This window comes from Xenopus tropicalis, chromosome 4 (genome assembly GCF_000004195.4).
Source record: "Xenopus tropicalis strain Nigerian chromosome 4, UCB_Xtro_10.0, whole genome shotgun sequence".
Classification (NCBI taxonomy): Eukaryota; Metazoa; Chordata; class Amphibia; order Anura; family Pipidae; genus Xenopus; species Xenopus tropicalis.
In genome coordinates this window covers 84,150,063-84,172,863 of record NC_030680.2, presented here as the reverse complement: position 1 = coordinate 84,172,863, position 22,801 = coordinate 84,150,063, and the positions used below count along the sequence as shown (strand labels likewise).

General features: G+C 38.1%; 1 protein-coding gene across 2 annotated transcripts in view; it reads left to right on the top strand.

The window, feature by feature from the left end:
- The window catches only part of pde4b (phosphodiesterase 4B), a 273,742-nt gene that overhangs the window by 61,858 nt on the left and 189,083 nt on the right, over positions 1 to 22,801 (top strand). The window contains exon 1 of one of the 2 annotated variants that reach the window (XM_031900282.1): positions 14,306 to 14,987. The exons of the other annotated variant lie outside the window; for it this stretch is intronic. Coding sequence (XP_031756142.1) covers positions 14,749 to 14,987 — 239 coding nt within the window. The 5' untranslated portion in view covers positions 14,306 to 14,748. Of the gene's footprint in view, positions 1 to 14,305; positions 14,988 to 22,801 lie in introns of those variants that run through there. 2 annotated transcript variants of the gene reach the window in all.

Below are 22,801 nucleotides of genomic sequence, written 5' to 3'. Positions count from 1 at the left end.
ACACCATTTTTACAATTGTGCCTTATAATACCATTTTTACTTCACTATGGGGTGAAGTCACAAAAATGACTCTTAAAGGAAAACTATACCTTCAGAAGCAATACAACAGATTGTATCATATTGCATGTGCAAAAGATCATTTTAAGTGGCCTATTAAAGAATCTGACCAAACTAGAATATGTATATAATTAATTATTGCTCTTCTCTTTTATAGCTCTTTCCTTGAACCACCATTTTGTGATGGTTTCTGTGCTCCCTTAGGGCTCTGTCACTGGGGAGACCCCAGTGTCACATACTACTAAACAATATATATACAGTATATTTTCATGAAAATGGTTTATTTAGAAGAAGCAGGTTTTTATACAGTATAATTTTATAAAGATCTACATTGTTTGGGGGTAGAGTCTTCCTTAAACTTGTTGGAAATTGTCTTTTCTTTGAATGGAACAAGTGGAATTTAAAAAGTGGCACACACACTTTGCACTATAAGGGCTCTGGCACACGGGGGAGATTAGTCGCCCGCGATTAACTCCCTGTTCGCGGGCGACTAATCTCCCCGAGTTGCCTACCCCTGCCATCCCACCGGCGAACATGTAAGTCGCCGGCGGGATGGCAGACGCGGCGGGGCGATTTCGCGCAAATCGCCGAAAAAGACTCGCGAGTCTTTTTCGGTGATTTTCGGAAATCGCCCCGCCGCGTCTGCCATCCCGCCGGCGACTTACATGTTCGCCGGTGGGATGGCAGGGGTAGGCATCTCGGGGAGATTAGTCGCCCGCGAACAGGGAGTTTTATCGCGGGCGACTAATCTCCCCCGTGTGCCAGAGCCCTAATGCAGCCACTTTTGGACTCTATCATACACGCATGCATTCATTTTAAAATGGGGGCTATTTGTATTATTTTAATCTAATCGCTTGATTTATGATATTTCACAGTGATAACCATGCATGAACAGCGAGGCAAGGAAGGAGATATGTGGGGCAGAACTATTAATGTGGATTTAGATCATTACTCTGAAACATAATTTTTTGTTATCAAGTATAAAAACCATGAAAAACTGAGTACAAAACTTTACAAACTAAAAGCTGGCGAGGTCATGTAGAAGTCAAATGGAGCTGTTCTTATTAAACTGTAAAATCTTTATTTAGTTCAAGGTTTTCAATGTTTTGGGGTTTTTTTAGTTTGTAATTGCACAAAAAAATCTTACAAAAATGAGGATTTCAGGGTTTTTGTATTCTTATCTGTATTTTTTTTTGTGTTTTTATCTGTTCGTGCTTTTTATATTCAGATTTTTAAATAAACGAGTAGACATTCGTGCATATAATAAAAACTGAGTTTAGTCATGCTAGAAAAACCACAAAAATTACACAAATGCAAATTTTAACAAATCTTCCCCATAGAGTCAAGAGAAGAAGTGAGGGAAAAATGGCAGTACTAAGAAAGCAGAATTTAAAAAAAACCCACATATTTGGAGAACCTGACTAAAGCTTGTAAGGTCAAATATAATTGTTGCTGAACTTTTTTTAGTTTTCACAAAAATATACAAAGCTAAGGGGCACATTTACAAAAGCATGAACGCACGAGTGTTCATGCGAACGCTCCGAGCGTATTTTCACAGATTTTTTCGGGCGTCCGCACGACTTTTTCGTAAGGGGCACATTTACTAACCCACGAACGGGCCGAATGTGTCCGATTGCGTTTTTTTCGTAATGATCGGTAATTTTGCGATTTTTTTCGGCGTCTTTACGACTTTTTCGTATTTTTTGCGATTTTTTCGGCGTCTTTACGATTTTTGCGTAAAAACGCGAGTTTTTCGGCGTCTTTACGATTTTTGCGTAAAAACGCGAGTTTTTCGTAGCCATTACTAAAGTTGCGCAAAGTCGCGATTTTTTCGTAGCGTTAACACTTGCGCGCAAAGTCGCGCCTTTTCCGTAGCGTTAAAACTTAAAAGGTGCGACGTTTCGCGCAAGTTTTAACGCTACGAAAAAATCGCGACTTTGCGCAACTTTAGTAATGGCTACGAAAAACTCGCGTTTTTACGCAAAAATCGTAAAGACGCCGAAAAACTCGCGTTTTTTTACGCAAAAATCGTAAAGACGCCGAAAAAAATCGCAAAAAATACGAAAAAGTCGCAAAATGTTCGTTTCCAATCGGAATTTTTCCAATTCGGATTCGAAATCGTGTCTTAGTAAATCAGCCCCTAAGTGTTTAAAAGTGCTCATTCTTAGTAAAGAAGCCGTAACAACACCACACTTCCAAAAAGACAAATACATTTAATTTGAAACAGATTACATCTAAATTCTACTTAAGCTGCTACTCTACACAAACGGCTACAAATTGATACTAACAATGCTAAAAAGGCATGACCTGATGCAACTGAACACTGCTCCAGCTATCTCCAATTGTTACATCAAAGGTCATAGGGAGATGCAAGAACTACCATCTGCCCTGTTTTCTGTAAAGTCAGTTCTCAAATGGCTAGATAGAAAGTGGCTGCAAGCCATCCATGCATCATGCCATACTAGCTTTGCCCAAACCAACAGGAAACCCTTCAGAGTTAATTTTCTTGCTATAAGTGTGTGCCAAAATCTGCAACTAGTATTATAAAAAAATGTAAATGCATAAAGCAAAGTTGTTCAAGTCATCTTGTCTTTTGCTCTACTGTTATATAGGTATGTTCTTTTTGTGCTTACTAATGGCTATAGTTACTAATGGCTATTGATTCAGCCAGGTAAGGGAACCCTGGACTCCCCTCTAGACCCAGGCTGATTTAAGTTTTCCCTTGAGTCTATTTGTGTGTAATTTATGAGAGCATGCTGAATTGGCACCACAAGTTGCAAAGGAGCATATATGCGTGCAAAAAACTAAAAATAACTAAAATCCTGCCCATTTAACCAATGGTTTAATATACTGTACCAGCAATTATCCACAAATGTTAATTACAGTTACCTCTTACTTGACAGTTTATAGGCATAAGGCCTACATCAGAAGGGTCCTGAAAGTAGATACAGGGTGTGCAAATTGTTGTTGTTAAAGAAGTGAATGATTTTTGTCAAGGCACTGTTATTTTAGATATTTGGAGGCAAATAAATTACAATTTGGCAAAACCGTATATTTTTACTTTGACTTTTAATCTGGACTAATATTAGTTGAGCTGAAAATAGGTTATGTGTTTCAAATCAAGCTTTGTTTTTCCTGTAGTGGCATGTTTTGATGTGGTCCAACACTAGTAACATGCCAAATGTACCTTCTCATTAATATAAATGGCACAAGTCCCCAGTAACAGTGGTTTAGATAACTAGAATAACACCAACCTAAGGGTAAGATCAGGCTGCCAATCTGCCCATACTCTTGAAAAATGATCTTGTTGTGCCTGCACCCAGAAGCACTGAATCCACCTGGGTGCATGCACACGAGGGTTGCCACATGTCCGATTTTGACCCGAACAGCCCGGTTTTCGGTAGGGCTGTCCAGGCCAAAACTGCCTTCCCGGTTTTCCCAGTTTGGAAAACTGGGCAGGATTTTTGAAGACTGGCCAATTGTCCTGTCATAGCCCCACCCCAGTGACAATGCAGCCCGTCACATCACTGCTCCACCCAGTGTCACATATCCACCAACTAATGCAAGACTTGGCATTTGTTGGAGGATATTGGTTAAGTGTGCCTGCACCTGGGCAGATTCGGTGCTTCTGGGTGCAAGCGCAATTAGAAGATTTTTCAAGTATACAGGCAGATTCACCTCGTGGGGCCATACCCTAATGGTAGGGTCAGTGGAAAGATAAAAGCAAAGTTTGTTAGGAACCCAGAGCATCCAATTAGATGTTAACAAAGGCATAAGTTTGCTAGTAATCCAAAGCATCCAACACTTACATACTGTTAGGGGTTAAGGTATGAAAGATGGATTCTTAGAGCAACACTTCTTAATAATACATTTCTCCCAGTCTACAACTGCCTTCTTAATTCAAGAAAATCCTCATGATACAATGCAGGCTTCTTGGGCGGGTCCCAAATCGGAATTCTGCATCCGCTGTATACAAAAAAACCCAGTTTACACATTTCTCTTACAACATACTCCTAAAAGGCATTAAAGCCACACTTCTAATGTTGTTTCTGCAAGTCTTAACTCCGCAGTAATCTCACTATGTTGGATATCAGCACGATGGTTGATATAGTAGTGGTAGGACTGGAATATTCCCATACCAGTCAGTTGAACTGAAGAAGCTGCTCGGATGAGTAGTGAAATGTCTTCAATGATTACTTAGCATGTCCAGTTGCTTTAGATTTACTTATACTAGATATAAGATATTTGGATATCCATACCTTAAGACTACTAAATAATCATTTAAACATTAAATCAACCCAGTGGGACAGTTTTGCCTCCAATAAGGATTAATTATATCTTAGTGGGGATGAAGTGGAAGGCACTTTATTATTACAGAGAAAAAGGAAATCATTTTTTAAAATTTGAATTATTTGACTAAAATAGAGGATATGGGAGTTGGCCTACACATAATTTGTAGCTTTCTGGATAACAGGTTTCCAGATAACAGATCCCATAACTATATTTCTCAGCTCAGAAACCCCACAAAAGTGCTGTATTTTAGACATATCTCACTTCTCTATTCCATTAGTGATGAGCAACTGTAGTTTGGTTTACTGGGTTGTCACATCCATAAAAAGCAATTCCTCCCCATGTTCAGGGAGTGCTTGGTATGTATGCAAACTTGATCAAAAGTACAGATTATGTCCACAGTTGACCTCTATACTAGTGGAGAGCTCCCTGTCACTGCAGTCTCCACATATATAGATGGTGAACATTGGATTGGACAAAAAATCCTTTTATATTAAGGATCAGCATATACATACATATAGGCAGGAAGCAGTAATTCAGCTTCTCCCTTTATGTTAACAGCATCATTGGTAACTGGTCCACACTTAGCTGACTTTGTTTCCCTTATTAACATCGCACTTAACAAGGCCCCATGCATGGAAAAGGTTTTGCCCTTCTTCTTATGTGCTGTGTAACAATCACCCCTCAGATGTTTACTTTAAAACAGGTAAAACTGTTATCCACTGCTATGGTTTAGCAGACCTGGTGAAAACTTTGTTTATTTCAGCTGCATCTCTCTCTCTCAAAGCAGTCCTCATAGCAGATTTCTATAGATAAAACCATGTGTGACAGATATGGCCAAGACGTTTTTGCATGAAAGTCACAATCCCTATGCCACTAACAGAGGAGGAGCAAAATGTATTCACAGGACAAAGTATAGCAATATTTTGACCAATAAAAAAATTGCTAATTTAAACAAAAAGGTGACAGATCACTTTTAACCAGATTTCCCTATGTCTGGCATCTCCTGGTGTTCCTATTCTCCCACCTTTGTCCTGAATGACAAGCAGGATAGGAGCGAGCTATGGGGCACTTATATCCCAACCATATAGTATGAGGCACTGGCAAAAATGTCAAAATAACACCAGAAATTACACACTCTGTACTCTGATAATAGTCCCCATCTAGTCTATCCTGATGAATTACATGCAAATATGAAATGGCAATATGCATACTGCATGTGTGTTCTTAAATAGCCTGTAACCCTAAAGTCTTCTGTAGGCTTTTTATTTCCACACAGACTTTTTGCAACAGCTTCTGCAGCCTTTGTTCCAACTTATGGCCCCCTTCCACTCAGTTACCCACCCCTGCCTTGCCTAAGAGTAAGATTGTGGAGACACCCTAAACAGATTTTTTCACTAGCTCTGATATTCTGTAAGGTGCATATTAGCCAGTGACTTTTAACATGTACAAACCACAAAAGTGCTGGTGAATCATCTCCTATACTTTTTACTGAGAGAGTCACCCCCCCTTCATAATTACCCTGCATATGCCTGCACAGCTTTAAGAGAATGCACAAACGGATAATATTAATATCAAGGAATCTGCACTGCTGCTAGAAAAAGCCCATTTATATTCTTAGCATTGGCAGCATATTGGAGACATATGTAGGGTGCTCAGAACCATTGAAAAGCTCACTAATTAGGTCAGCGAAGAGGATGCTAGCCAAGGAGAATAGCTCTATTATTTGTGCCTGCTAATTCTGTAATAGTTCATCTGCTTTTTCTGTGAAATAAACTGATTTTCTTTGAACTACACATGAATGAATGAGAAATAATGTAACCTTTTTATCCTCTTGGGTATTTATAGTATGTATTTTACCTGTGTGGCAAGATACCATGTTTCCTTGCTTTAAGTCACCTGCAAGAGCTTTTCCTTAACTGTGGTTATTTCTGCTGAGGGCATGAGAGGCCAGCACCACAGAGGTCTCAGATGACATTCTCTGTTACCACGGCAATCATTATAACACCCCATATATCATATATACTAAGTTGACAGAAGTTGCTGCTAAACAGGGCTTAACCATGTCAGTGCTATACATCTAAACTACAAATTTTGCAATTCTAATGTATCTAAAGTATCCATTTTTTAAGGCACTATAGAATGTGATAGTAACTTGCACCAAGAAAAAAATTCCAGAGCCCATTTACTGAACCAAGATAACTATTTGTATTGCATTGTATTTATTCATGTAGCCCTACAAGTGTACGTAGTTCTTAAGTGTAAACATCAACTTGAAGGACAAGTTGGGCACATCTCCCACACCCAAATGGCATCATTTGTACTGTATATATTCCCTCCAATCACCAGCACCATCACATTTTCCTAAAACAAATAGCAGCTTTTACCCGGTGGTCATTTTCCCACTTGTAAACATGTGCACAAAAACTCTTATTTAGTGTAAAGTTCATGCAATGAAGAATGCAGGCTTACATAGGCTAAAAAGCCCTTCTTGAAATGAGCACTGTAATGGTTAAACTGAGATTAGGACAGAAGGTTAGAAGAAAAAATAGGAGCAGGCAGCTAAAGCAGAGTTTCTATGGGAACCTATGGGAACCAGCAATTCCATCTCTTCATTTGTGGCTGGACTGGAGGGGGGTGTGCTTAGTAATCTGAGCTAACGTGAGCATGCTCAGTAGCCAATAGCCAAAATAAATTCCCAAAGGAAGGGGCTGAGTGGGTTAGAGTAGAAGGAATCCCAAGTGATTAAGGGGATGCTGCACCCTTACTATTAACCTTTTAATAACTGGAGTGGCAGGTATTTAGAGATTTCAAAGAGGCTGTTCGCTGATTACATTTTTTGTGGAGGGTTTGCATGTCCTTTAATATGTATCACACAGTAGGATTTAATGCATGTTTAAATACACGACTGATATGTGGTCACCTGTTCTGAAGAAGTTAAGTCTGTGATGGGTGATGTGGGTAGAGCTGGAAAAATAGAGGGTACACTTTGTCATTACCACTCCATTACACATAACACCAGACATGAAGTTGGTTTCCTATGCATTTCACCAAATGATAGAGGATTTTATTTTTTCCCATAAAAATGACCAGCGCACCAGAGGACACCCCTTTAGATTGGAGGAACGGAGCTTCCATTTGAAGCAGCATAGGTGGTTTTTCACGGTGAGGGCAGTGAGGTTGGGGAATGCCCTTCCTAGTAATGTGATGGCAGATTCTGTTAATGTTTTTAAGAGGGGCTTGGATGTGTTCTTGAACAAGCATAGTATCCGAGGCTATTGTGATACTAAAATCTACAGTTAGGGGGACATTTACTAATCCACGAACGCTCCGAGCGTATTTTTGGCGACTTTTTCGTACCTTGCGCAACTTTTTAGTATTTTTGCATTTTTCGCAACTTTTTCCGTACTTTGCGACAAAATTTGTGTGACGAAATCGTATTGTTGTCCCGAGTACGAAAGTTTCGGATTCATTCAAGCTTCGTTATCGTGACTTTCCTTGGGCCAGGTTGGAGCTGCACAGTGCCATTGATTCCTATGGGAGGCTTCCAAATTCATGCACAGAAGGATTAAAGTCGGAAAGGTTTTCCTGCATTTTATAATCGTTCAGTACGAAAATTTCGTGACTTTCAGATCGCCAATACAATATTATCGTGACTAATACAATTTTTGGGTAAGCATATTAGTGATATTTGCAATCTTAAGAAATTATCACATCCAATCCGAATTTATCCCATTCGGGATTTGAACTCGTGTTTTCATGAATGTGTCCCTTAGTATTGATGTTGGTATATATGGTTTATGTATGTGAGTGTATAAATAGGTCAGTATAGGTTTGTGTGTGCTGGGTTTACTTGGAAGGGTTGAACTTGATGGACTTTTTTCAACCCTATGTAACATCACTATGAGGTGAACGTTTTAGAAAATAAGGGGAAAAAACACAAATTGTAGAAAAATGTGATCTTGCTAATTATTAAATCAGCCCTTTTGTCTGTATTACCACTTTATTATACCTGACATGTACAGTAGTTGATGTCCTGTGCACCACAGTGACTCAGTGGGTAGTGCATTTGCCTTGCAGTGCTGCAGTCCTGATTGCCTGTATATTTTTCCCATTTCTTTGTAGGTTTCCTTAGGGTTCTCCTGCTTTTTCCCTCATGCAAAAGCATACTGGCAGGTTATTTCTCTATTATTAAAATTGGCCTTAGTGTGTCATTGTGATAGGGACCATAGATTGTAAGCTCCCTGGGCAGGAACTAATGTGAACAATGTATAATCTCCATCAAGTCCATCAAGTTTTTAGTATCACAATAGCCTTGGATACAAGGCTTGTCCAAGAACTCATCCAAGCCCCTCTTAAAGGCATTAACAAAATCTACCATCACTAGGAAGGGCATTTCACAACCTCACTTCCCCCATGTTGTGAAGATGCGCCGTACTATATAAAAACCAGAAAGTAAATAAAATAAATATGCATTTCAACAGATGTACAACACAATGCTAGGACAGGGTATGGTAGAGGGATTATAGTTTTTTTTATCCCCTAACACAGCACACGCTGGTTAAGGGAAAGGATGAATGACTTGGTAAATATATGGTAAAAGTCTTGTTAGAACTAACTAGTCACATAAATAGGTAATATATCTGCAAAGCGGGGATCATATGCCTAAAGTACTGTAAACATATCCATCTCTCAGTAAACTTCCTCTTTATATTCTCAATAATTGAGTTATTGTTTACAACATTACTTTTGGGCTTATGGTATTCACGGACAGTTACATTTTTTTAAATGTTTAAAATGTAGGATGAAGAATATACACTAAGGGGTCTATTCATTAAAGTACAAGTTTGAATCCCGAAATGGGAAAAATTCAGATTAAATGCGATAATTTCTAATGATCGCAAATATCACGAAAATGCTTCCGAAAAAATCGTATTAGTCACTATACTATCATATTGGCAAACCGAAAGTCATGAAATTTTCGAATCCGAACGATCGTAAACAGCGGAAAAAACCTTTCTGACTTTGATCCTTCTGTGCATGTTTTTGGAAGCCTCCCACAGAAATCAATGGCACTGTGCAGCTCCAACCTGGCCCAAGGAAAGTCACGATACGCGGCGCGACAATACGATTTTGTTAAAAAATTTGTTGCAAAGTACGCAAAAGTTGTGCAAAATACGAAAAGGTCGCACAAAATACACACAGTACGATCAAGTACCTGTCATACTTTAATAAATAGGCCCCTAGCTGTTTTACTGGTATTATTTTATCTTCACTCCAAACCAGTATATAAAAAGGAAAACAGTTCTTATATAGAAATAATTCTATATGTGCTAAAACTGCAATAAATTGCACTGCAATCTGACCAGATGTTCTTTTTTTTCCAGAAATGTCTGTTTTAATATTTGCTGCGCGTGTGTATTGACATTTACATGCTGTCTCATAAAAGACAGATTTAGATTATAAAGGTTATCCATTAAGTCCTAGTTCAGCAATGAGTCTCACCATGGAAACTAACTTGGGAGTTCATTGGGTTTTCCATGCAACACTGTCCTTATATGTACTATCAGCAAATGTCTGCCAGCTGTAAGCTAAGGAATTTTATTACAACTTGATTGTTTATCTTTAAGATTTGTCATTTACCATATTACTAATTGTCCTGTAAACTCAATACCATTAGACAAACAAAGTCTGTGAAACTGGCCAAGGGTTCAACCAGGAGATCAGTAGTAACAATGGTAGAACAGTGCAGGAATAGACTAAAGGTGGCCATACACGAGGCGATTTCGCTCGTTGTGCGATGAACGATTATATCGACAAACGATCGTATGGCGATCGAGTTCCCATACGATATGCCATCCACGGGCAACGATAATTCGGGAAAGATTTTGTCGCATCATTATCGTAAAATACCTACGATCGTACATCTACGTACGATCGATGTCGTTGACTTCCGCTGCTGGCAATCGTGACATGCGCAGAGAACAATCGTTGAAAGACAAATGTCTGACACTCACACCAACTGGCAGATTTTATCGTTAAACGACCAAAATTTTTAAACCTGGCCGATCGATTTTGGGGACGATAATGTCGGCTCGTTTAGTGGGCCGACGATCGTTCGAACACCACCAACTATACGATAACTTAACGATAGCATCGGATCGTTCGGGAATCGGTCGTTTGTAAGTAAAAAATCGGTCCGTGTATGGCCACCTTAACTCATAGGAGCAGGATGCTCTCAGGATACTGTTGGCTTGATCAAAATAACTGAATGATCTAGCTCAAAGAGGAGAAAGAGAAATGCTTAAAAAGCCCCTTACTTGGGAAATAACCTGCTACTGGAGCTGATAATTTACAGGTGTGAGCCAAGAAAATACAACACCAATTTTTACAATTTTGAACTCACATGGCCTCCTGTGGCACCAGGAGGAACAATGACTATGAATTGAAGGCTCCCAGTTCTAGACAGGGCAAATCTTAACAGACAGTCGGTTCATTTGATGTCATCTGTAGAGAGGAAATATGTTAGAAAGTGCTTACATTTAAGCTCTGCTACGTAAATGTATTTCCCTTTATATGCTAAGATGAGATCTAGCCAATTGTAAATGTATTTTCCTTCATAAACTAAGATGTTAATCCCTCAGCATCCAAGCATCTAGTTGCCTAGCGAGTGAAAATACATTTTCTTTAATCTTAAAATGCATTTGAAGAGTTGCTGTTATCAATACTGGCTGGCTCTACAGTAAAAAACAAACATCTCTATGCTGATAATTAAACCACAATTTCAGTCTAATGACCTGTCTCCTACTCAATGCATTTTGTTCTTCACTGGCTCCCTCAAAAATAACTTCTGTCATGGGTCATGAAGACTTTTCTTTATTTAGCTATAGAAAATATACCCAGTGTGTTCATAGTAGTGGCTTTATAAGTGGTATATATATATATATTGTGGCATTCTATTCTGTATGTGTGGCTTGAAGAGACCATAGCCAAAGTTTATTTTTTCAGTTCTCTAGTATGCAGGTTCATTTATGAGCAAAAGAAAACAGCAGCTGTAAAAATATTGTATCAAAATAAAATATAGAATAATGTGATCATATTTTTTGCTTGAGGAATTGCATTTTTTGATATGCTGAAATGCAATATTTCTTTGTAACCAAGTCTGTACTATAACTTGGCCTTGACTATACAAACCTTGTAGGGAAATACAGATCATCTACAAAAGTTCAGCTTTAAAAGCAGCATGCATGCCATCGAAAATATCAACTCAAAGACAAGCAAATCTTTTAGAGAACTAATGGAGAACAGGAAGCAGATGTCCAAAGTTGCATGAAAGGTCAGCCTATAAAAGCCATGGCACTGGGAATTGTAAGGAGACAATTTGACTGTACTGTTTGTTTACACTATAGTTCAGTGTGGGGTGTCTTTACTAATTTTACTGCTGCTTATATGAACAACTAAAAGGTAACTTTATTTATTTAACAATTGTAACAATGCATCAGAAAATTTAATTTTAAATATGTTTAAAGGTGGGATATCACAATCTGTAAGTTTTCTTGCTAAATCCCCAGTGTAGAATTGTATGCTATTGTTATATATATATTTATAATAACCCCTTCTCCCCCCCACCACACACACACACTGTACATAATCCCAGGATTTCTAAAGGTCACTACACTCCAGGGTGACTTTCAATATATATATTATGAGTGAGGGAGGTTTTTATATCTGATATGCACTGGAGAGATATTGACTGAATCTTTACTGTTCTGTGCAAGACCCTGTCAGCTTGTGGACACAATGTTAAGAGGGGGAGTGAAACACCACCATCAAATTGCTTCCTCTGTTTGCTCTAAAAAAGCAATTTCAGATATGTAGTTATTTTGTTTTTCTAGTTTGTACCTTACCATCTTCTTGTTACAGACAGATGCCTTGAGGTAAATGCCTCTTCCCCACACCTAAGAAACCCAAGAAGAGGTTGCCATTGCGCCTTTGCCTTCCCCAATAATACTGGAGATTTGTACATACTAGGTCTGTCTGTCAGACAATGTAGGTGTTTATACAGTAGTTAGTTTTGCTGCCTCACATTGCTGGGAACTTGATTTTGACCATGGCACGTGTGAGTAGAGCTTGTAATGTCTCCCTGTTTGTCTGGGGTTTTACTGTACATAAAGCTTTCCTTCCAAATGCCTTCTGTTAAATGACTTACAGTGAATTTGCTAGGTAATGTGTCCCGGCTTTAGAAATAAAGCATAATAGGGCTAACAATGGTTTGCAGTAGATTTAAGTGCAAAGGAAATAAGATTCCAGCTTTGTCAAGGCTTCTTGTTGACAATGAGGAAGAACAGTAGTTAGACGTATTCCCCACTGCAACTTATTAGAATGAGGAGAGGATTTGAATCTTCTGGAAGAAGTTTCAAACATTCTTTCTTTAGCAATTGGCACCGGTAATTACTGGTTCCCGATTTATTCGGCAGGTGCACTAATCCCAAAAGAAGAGAGCATGAACTCCAAATTGTTATTATGAGATGCTCTTCCAAAGTTCTTAGGCAAATAATAAACAGTATTGCAAGTGAAATATCTGGTAGACTCCTAGAGCTGACTGTGTACTCACTGTGCAGATTGGGGGAAGAGAGAGTCTCTTGTTCTATAATTGGCTATCAGAGTACCCAGTGGTCAGGATGCCGAAGGCTACAGTGCCTTTGCCCCTCTCTCTTGTCTACAGGTGTATACTATCATTTAACATTCTGCTGAAAAGTCACTGTCTGCATCCCTAGGTGACCTGAACATTTTTTGGCAGGTACAGTACAATATGAAAAGTGCCTGAATGCTTTTCTTTTGCCTGGAGGAGTGTGGTTAGGCCGCAGGAGGCCAGAGTCTCAAAGTTGCTGGTTCCTCGTGCCAATGCAGCCATGTGCATCAATTAAGCCGAATGAACTGCAGTTCTGAGAGGTACAAGGAAGCCATTTAACAGTGTATAGGAACTACAAGAAGCAGAGAATATATAGCATAGTATGTATAAAATCATAATCCTCTTAATTTGAAGCAGAGGTGAGAAGATGAAGGGAACTAATAGGAGCACCAGGTAAGTGATTTTAATCACGGGGGGGGGGGGGGTGCCTAACATTTGGAACCCCCCAGGGATTTTGACCTTCCTTCTCCCTTTAATGAGCCCCAGTGTCCGCCTTACATCTATTTGCAAGAGCAAGTCTTCAGTGGGAAAGTTACTAGCAAATTTCTTCTTTTGTAGCTGGTTTCACACTTTCCGGAAAATCTAAATATACCCTGAGGCTACAGAGAGTGCACAATCTTAAATGATAAAAGATTGATAAAAAAGTGCCTGTAAACATCAAAGTTAATAATGTTGAGGTTTTATGGATTGCACAATATTTTAAAGAGTGCTAAGATTTCTCTTTTATTTATGTTTGTCTTCTATAATGAAAGCAAGTTTGTGTGTGTGTGTGTGAGTATTGCAGGTACATAAGATACAATAGATTCTGTAGAATGCCATAGATACTGGTTTCAGTATTTACTAGCAACAGAGTGGCAAGATCAAAGCGAATTAGAACTAAAGTCGACACTAAAAGGGTTAATATAGCCATAACCACTGGCTTGCATATCAAATAAGAATACTACACAACGCTGTATAATGTGACTGAGAGCTAAAGTAATGTTCGACTTTCTTTTGGTAGTTCATTAGTTAATGTAGCTACATTTTAAATAAAAATACACAGGTATAGTTTGTTTTTTAATTTGTATTGGTTTTATAAGTCATATAAGATCACCTAATTCACTGGTTTTCTGTCAAGCATACAAACAGATCATTAAAACGTTTGGATTTCAGAGGCATTGTGATCCAATAAACATTCAGTAGGTGGAGCCACTGTTGTTTGGATTGGGTGTCTAACTAAGGAATTCTGAATGAAGAGGATTTTCTATCCAAGGAGGCTGACCAGTCAAGCATGTTGTTCTGAAGGGCATCGTTAAAAAAGGCATTTAAGATTTTTTTCCCTTCTTCTGGATGCATGTGCTCATTATTCCTTGAATTCTTTTTTTGGCATTTCTGAGCAAAAATACATGGATGAGGAATTCCTATGAATATTGCATGAGCTGGTGCATTCAGCTGAATGAATTCAGTGACAGTTTGTAGCTTGCAGACAAACCACATTCACAACAGACTACCCTGGTACGGAAAGGACTTTGGTGCAGTATCAGAGAAACCGTCAGGCTCATGAAGCCCTCCCTCACAGCCGTGGTTAGTAAGTCATTATGTGCCGTGATGGCACATTAAGCAGGTTCACAATCTGCATTTAGTTGCCTCATCAGCAAGCACACTTCATCCTACAGAATTACCTTAAGGTGATATGTTTTTTGTGCCAAGCATCTGAAGCATCATCTGAGATGACAGCAAAAGATTCTTCCAATGAACTTGCTACACCAGATTCAGATATATACATAAGGACTTTTAAAGAACATATGCACTTAGAACTGGAACTTCCCAGACTTTCTGGGAAAAGGACCACAACATCCCCAAAAATCTCTCCCAGAAGCTCTCCAAGGAATTCACCGTGCTTTTTCAGAAAGTTGCTCGTTAATAAAAGCATTCGTCAGCGGCGGCGTTTTACAGTTGCACATACATGGTAAGATCATTATCAATATGTGTACTTGTTGTTAAGTGGCTGCGTTACATACTGTTTTGCTCCTGGATGCAACTGATATTGGTGTTAAATATATTATGGCAAAAAAGTTTATATTTTGTCACTTGTAATTTCTGTTCTAATGTTGGCATTTTGATTTTTATACATTGTGTTTAACAAGTGAATGTTTTTTCTAAATATATTTTTTATGCATGTTTAATTTTGTTGGCATTCTGGTAAATTATATACCATTTTTATGATGTTCCCGACCCTTGTTACAAGTGGAACAGTTTGCCATAGGTTAATATTTGATTGTAATTAAAACTGACATGCCACAAATTAATAGACTTGTTAAATGTTACACTAGCCTTGTGCCTTAATGCAATGTAAGTCAAATGTAAAACTGTAAATGCAACAAAAGAATGTTTTGTGACATACAAATTTACTTTTCCGCATTTACTTTATGTGTAATTTTTTTTAACGTACATTTATGCCAAATAATAAAGAAATCCAAAGCGGCAGAAAATTCTTTATAACATGATGTAGAATGATGGTTCTTTTAATCAAGTAGGAAGAGATGTCAGTTCACCTAATGTCAACATTTTTGTCCTGCAGTTATCTGCCTGAACCAGATATTAGGTACTGAGAAGTAAATGTGTCTGTGTGCTGCTGATAACGTATTTGTTGACTGATATATAGTTAGGTGTTTACTGTACAAGGAACTGGTTTATACTGTAGTTAAGAATAAATGGACAGAAGCTTCAAGATAGGGACAACTAGGTATCTGCCACCTTTGTTGGCTGGCAAACACCTCATGACCTTATGTCAAGGTTAAAGTGGTTCCCATAAACACAGAAACAGATAATGATGATTTTTTTTAAATTAAACATTAAAATACATTTACTGGACATTTGATTCCGAAATTATTAGTATAAACCTTGCTCAGGGAGAAAGCGTAAACAATGCACCTACGTCATATGCACTGTTGTCAGGGATGCACCAACCAGAATTTGATTTGGCAATTGCCCTTATTCCAGCACTTTTTGCAAGGTTCGGATTTGGCTGTATCCTCTGCTTCTAGGCAAACTGAACCCTTAGGGCTGTGTTACACAGATAAAACTGTACTGAAACACCCCTTGTCTGTTAGGATTGACTTAAATGACATCTGCCTCTCACATGGCTCATGGGGTAAATTTTAGGCTTAAAACACTAATGGACACTTTTTATCCAAAATCTGCCCTATGTGTGCAGTGACAGACAAATGCCACATGTGACATAGCTCAGCACAAAACAACTGAAGGTGACAATTTCTTGTCAGATAACGTGTTCAGATGTGAATGAATATAATTGCACATAATTGTGGGGCACTGTCGCAGGGTATTTGTTTGGTTAAGGTTTAAATAAGGTTAAGGTATAGATGCTTATGCTAGTATGGTAGGTGAACATAGGAATATTTTGCTTCTGAGTAAAGACAAGTCTTGAACAATGTAATTTGACAAATGCCACTTTTATGCTAATCAGTTATTTGCATTTTGCACATGTATGTTATTAGTTATCACAGACATAGAATTCTGATAAAGATTTATAAGATGTACCTGTGCCACAAAACAGCAGCCAATGGAAATAAATATATGTTGCATCCAGAAAACAAAGCTTGGTATTTGTGGAGAGTTATATGATTCGTCTGAGCCAGTATCCTATAGCAACCAATCAGATGTTTTATTTAATTATTCTTCCGACTGCATGCAGAACAGGAAAACTTGACCATTTCATTACAATAATGTTTACGTAAGGATAGAATGTAAAGCTCCTGACATACTTTGTTGGCAGTAGTTTTTTCTGTTTTAGTATTCCATTGTCTAAGCAAATTGTGTCCATAGTGTAAAATTGTAAACAGATGCTAGTTGCAAGTTGCAGTTCAGCAGTGGTGTAAAAGCTGTGTAATTACAAATCCTGCTGGTCTGGAATCGTACACTTCTTATATATCTTCTAAATGATGTGGTGGCTTAGTAGAAAATAGAGATGTCCTATTCCCTTCTAATGGATCTGCAGTGATTCACTTAATTCAGTTAAGATTTGATTTCCTTTTCAAATCATTAGTAGGTGGGCTATAGTGGCTTTGAAGTAAATTCCACCAGTGTCCTGAGAATGGTCATCTATTTATTCTTTAAGTAAATGAACCAAATCACTTCATTGCTCTAATTTGGTCTAACTTCATATTCTACATTACAGACTTCATATTCTACATGACAGCAGACGTCCTGATTGCTGGAGTCTGCTGTAGATTTTTAAAGCACACCCATATGCTTTTAATGTTTACCTTTGGCATGACTTTTAGGGCTCTGGCGCACGGGGAGATTAGTCGCCCGCGACAAATCTCCCTGTTCGCGGGCGACTAATCTCCCCGAAATGCAATCCCACCAGCGAAAATGTAAATCGCCGGTGGGATGGCATACGCGGCGGCACGATTTCCTCTCAAGGAAACTTCCGTGATTTCACTGAAATTGCGCCGCCGCGTATGCCATCCCACCGGATGGCATACGTGTGATAACCTCACTGAACTAATGTTTGCTGTGCTCAGCTACTGCTAGAGAAGACCAATGTAGCATTATTAAATAGTGAGAACCTAGAAGCTGGGTTGAAGACAGCTGTGCCACGTCATTGGTCCATCTGCTTACATCTCTCTGCTCCTAGTTAGTGCACCAACTGGAGGAATCTATATTGTATTAGGCTAATAAAGATTACTCAATGTATGTATATTTTTATTTTCAAAATTAATAGAACAAAGTGGGGATCATTGCAATAGAAAATATGTATAAATTACACTTGCATTAAAGATTAGGAGTAAAGTGTCAAAGGGCCAAAAGGAAGGTGGACCCTGCCCTGTATAGGTTATAATCTAAGTGCAAGGGTAACCTACAGACACAAAAAGGATATTGTGTGCTGTTGGTTACAGTGGTTTACACTGCAATATAAGTGTCAATTCCCAGTTCAGGTGCTGTGTGAGTGATCCAAGAGGCAGTCTTCGAGTATAGTCCTGAAAGGACTAAGTGAGGATTCTCATTGAAGGAATTTAGAGATGGCATTCAAAATATAAGGCAAGGTAGAAAGGCGTATGGTGGGAAACAGCAGTGGGGGGTCCAACCAAGCTGGTGGTCTGAGAGGAGTGGAGGAGTTGGCCAGGAAAAAATTGACCTAAGAGAAGAGATGTAGTGAGGTGCAGAAGATTAAAGGGCTTTGAAGGGTATGAGTATGAGTTTTTTGTTTTATGGAAAGTTCTGATAAGTATTTCAGCAGGGGAGGGGCCTGTACCGACTTGGATGGGAGGAGGAGAATTCTGTCAGCAATATTTTATACAGATTGTAGATGGGGGAGAGAAGGGAGGCCAGTTAGTAGCAAGTTGCAGTAGTCTAGTCAGTATTTGTCAGATGAGACAAATCAGTATTGTACATACCTTCCCTGAAACCTTTAGCAAAAGCATTAGAAAAAGCATAGCTGTAATGATTCATTTTCTCAGAGGTTTCTCAAGTCAAAAAAGTTTACTTTGACCAAAATGTGAAAGTTTTGTGGCTCTGGCAGATGTTTCTTTACGTTGTAGTAATTAGTTGTCATTGTATACAAATTTCTGATGTATTTCTGTTTTGATTAAAACAGGGCTTTTAAACCAGAGGCCAGCAGGCCACATGTACCCCTTCAAAGAATTGATATGGCCCCCAGTCTGGTTAAAGGCTTTGTAGACTTCACTTTTTGAGATCTTCATTTAAATTTTATCTAGCTCTGGAACATGACTTAAAGGATCTGTAGATTTCACTTTTTGACACCTTCATTTTTAATCAAACCCTGGAACATGTTGTATGAGAAATAATCAGTCCACTATATGTAATACTGTACATTGGACAACAGTGTTTTGAAACATGGCTAATAATTGCTCTTGTTTAAATATTAGCCATGTTTCATGCTCTTGTGCATATTTGCATATCTGACTTTTCCTCTTTGTTATATCCAGCTAAATAGAAGGAAGATTCTAAAATAACTAGAAAATATAGAGTTTCTTACTGACCTCTATAAAAACAGTACTATATAATAGCATTATAAAATGCACTGCATTCACTAGATTTTGCATAGTGCATCAGAACATGTATTCCCAGTGAGCTGACGTAAATGCACATAAAACACCAAGGCTGAAGTCATCAAAATCAATCTGAAAGAAACTTATTTCTTTAATACATATTGTACTCAGGGGATTATTGTTGTTTGTTTGTGAGCTTGTAAAAATAGCCTTTAGACATGATTTTATTGCAAGATGCACACAGTTTCCTCTATAAATACATACTTGCCCTTTTTATCATATCTGAATTGTTTCATTTAAATGGTTGGGCAGTGTTAGAAAACATTATATTGTGAATTGTGCCTATTGTGCTTTAACCTAATAGAGTATCTTTGCACCCTTTGCTTCATGATTAAGTTGGCTTACTAGCAGGTATAAATGTATAAAGGAACTTTGAATCTCTACACAGTGGCAGGAATTTGTTAAAGCCCATCAGTGTTCATTATATTACCGGCTTGTAGTCAATAAATTAAAATGTGCTAAGCAGGGGATATCAAGAGATTACCATCACCTATGAAGTGCATTGTGCAGCCAATTTCTCCTTAGAGATAAAATTAATAAAAATAGATTTCTAGTTCTTTCTGTGCCCATCAAGATATGAACCACTGAAGAGTGCTGCCTTAAAAAAGTATTGATTGCAGTTGAATTGAACATCCAAATCTGGGTACAAAGTTTCCCTGAAAATAGCACATAATAACACCCTGAAGATTAACTTATCCTGGCAATAGGATAGAATAAGGAGCTTTAAAGTTGTCATAAAAGAACATCCAGCAGGGGATGTATTTTAAAACTTTAGTCAACTGCGCTGTGTAATATCAGCCGAAGCAAAAAATACAGTATGTAAAAAGCAAAGTGTTCAGTAAGTCTCCTTTATTTCTTTTCCCCAAAGATAACTACATTTGTCAAATATTAATTCATCTATGCCTTTATTGATATACTGTATGGAAAATATCTTCTGATGATGAACAGCTTAGCCAATCATTTAAGTATTGTTTACGGTAGAGATCTGCCTTTAAATGACCACTAGAAGTACAGTATTTGCCATAAAATTCAATAAAGGGCATTTTTTTGATGTATAATAATTATGTACTGTTTTTATGTTAATCAAGAAAATCATTTTAAGTCCTGACACAATCGTGTTAAACTCAGGCAGGCCCTGGTATGCATGCAAATAGGTGCATTATCTGAAATGTATAATCTTATTTCTAGGGTAACCAAACCAAATGTTTGTTCAAGTCCAAGATATCATTCCACTGATGCCATTATCATTTGGCATACTTATAAAGTTCTGTTGGAGATACTTATATAGAACTAATCTACCAGCTCTGACAAGCACCAGTCTGTTAAATGAAAATGGGCAGCTGAAATTACTGTAATGTTAATGCTACTTGATGTCTACATTCCATGCTCTTGTAGTCATCATTTCCATCTAGAGATAGCAGTTTCCTGTGGCACACACACTAGTCTGCCAAAGTGGAACTCCGCTGTATAAGGATGTTCTGTTCCCTCAGTAGTGTAGATTTAGGATTTAGTATTTTGGATGGAAATAATTGTTTAATCTTTTCTATCAGTCCAACTTGTGAGATACTTTAAATCACCTCAGCGGGAAAATGTGACACTATTTTGTAAAATATGTTGTAATGTAGTTGCCAGTTTAGATATGTTTTGTCAAAGCATGAACCAAATGCTCAATCACTGTCTTTCTGATTAAGATATTTGTTTGATAAAGAGGTACTTTTTAAAAATATAGGGTTGATTCGCTAAAGTGCGATAACACATATCGCATGCTTTTTTGCGTTAAAATTGATGCGAAAAAAACGCGCGATTCACTAAAGTATTATCGCATCAGTTAAGTCGCATATCGCATGCGTTAATTAGCGTGCAACCGCATGCGTTAATTTTACCACATTGCATTAATTAGCGTGCAGAAATAATACTAACGCATGATTCACAAACACTTAGACGAGCTAAATATCGCATTAGTCTATGCAAAAATGAACACCTACTTGAAGCAGGAGGTAAAAAGTACAGTTCATGAGCTTTTGGCAACACAATATGGACTTAGCAGTGTGATTTATTCAAGTATGTGTTGGCCCTAGATTGATGCATCCTCCAGTTTGCAGGGAAATGGCCATTTTAAAAAAAAGTAGTTTTTTTTGTAATGCTGTGTATGGCTAATATGGTGTGCACGCGATAAGTAGCGCACATGCGTTAATTTGCGCGCGCAACAAGTAGAATGCTGTGTTAATTAGCACGTGTTGCGCCGAATGCTGTACGAAAATAGTCTTCGAGACTTAAATAACGCAAACAGCATCGCGTCTAAATTAACGCAAATCTACATTTAGTGAATCGTGCGTTAAGACGCGAAAAATTAGACGCGATAAAATTTTTAACGCATGCTATAAATAGCGCTCGTTTTAACCCACTTTAGTTAATCAGCCCTCATGTCTTTTATTTGTCTTTGCATATGAAAGCATTTTTCTGCAATTATGCAACGTGAGTGTTTTAGTAAAGACAGTTCCCAGTATTGTCTAAAGCAAGATATTTTCTGGCATTTTGTAGCCATGACAAAATACTGGCTAAAATAGCACAGTGTGTCATTGCCCTTATTCTCTAGTGATATCTCTGATTTACCTAATTCTGTTTAAACATGCCAGGGGAAAGCAAGATATCTCCATACCATAAAACAAAGAATACCTAAGACATGCTAAATGTTTGTACAGCCCCTGTTCCATAACAAGGAATTCCTTTTATTTGCCAGTTATTAGAGATATGCCAAATCTTGGATTTGGCCAAATGCCATCACTTTTTAAATTTGGACTAGGACAAATCCTCAACCAAATAAGAATTCATAATAACATGCAACCTTGAAGCACCGGGCGATAGTGATGTGTGGGTTGGCCTGAAATCCAAACAAGGGGGTGGGGAGGGTTTAGATTGCCATACACATGAGATTTGCAGTTGGGTTCAAGTTGAGCTCCTTCTTCCACTCTCCCTGCCTGCTACTTTACTAAGCCCTGCTTCCTCCTTTGGCCCCCTTTATTTATAGGTATGTGCCTGCTCTGTCCCCTATGTGACATCAGCGATGGGGTGGGGCATGTGCAGGCTTTTATATTGAAATAGATTGGGCGTGGGTTGGAAGCAATTGGATTAGGGTCAGGTACGTGTTGACTTTCTGTCAACCCGCACATCATTATTGGGCATCAGAAGGTAAAAACAGTATGTTCACCGATTATGCAAATTTGTTGACTCATGTTTGAATATATACGTTTGATGCTTGCCATAAAGATAAGCAAATAGTGCCCAAACAAATAATATCTTTGCAACACATTATTATTCTTGTGTGTGTGTGTTGCAGTATTCATTGTGAGAAACAAGCATTGTGAATACAATAACTATAAACTATCTGTGCTTTTACTAAAAGCATTTAAAAGCACTGCCTTTTTCACTTAATATTTGGCTAAAGCTTCTTCTAAAGTGTCTTCATTAGATTGTGAAACTTGATTTTAAATAGGAGTCATAAATAAATAGTGACTGCTTAATAAGATAATATCATGTTTACATTTCGGCAATAAAGTAGAATGATACTTATTATAAAGCACACAGCAGGACTAGAAGTACAAGTGGATAAAATGGAAATCTGTATATAACACCAGTTATTAGGCAACCTGTGTTTAATTGGAAGGCATTTTCAGCAACAGAAACATAA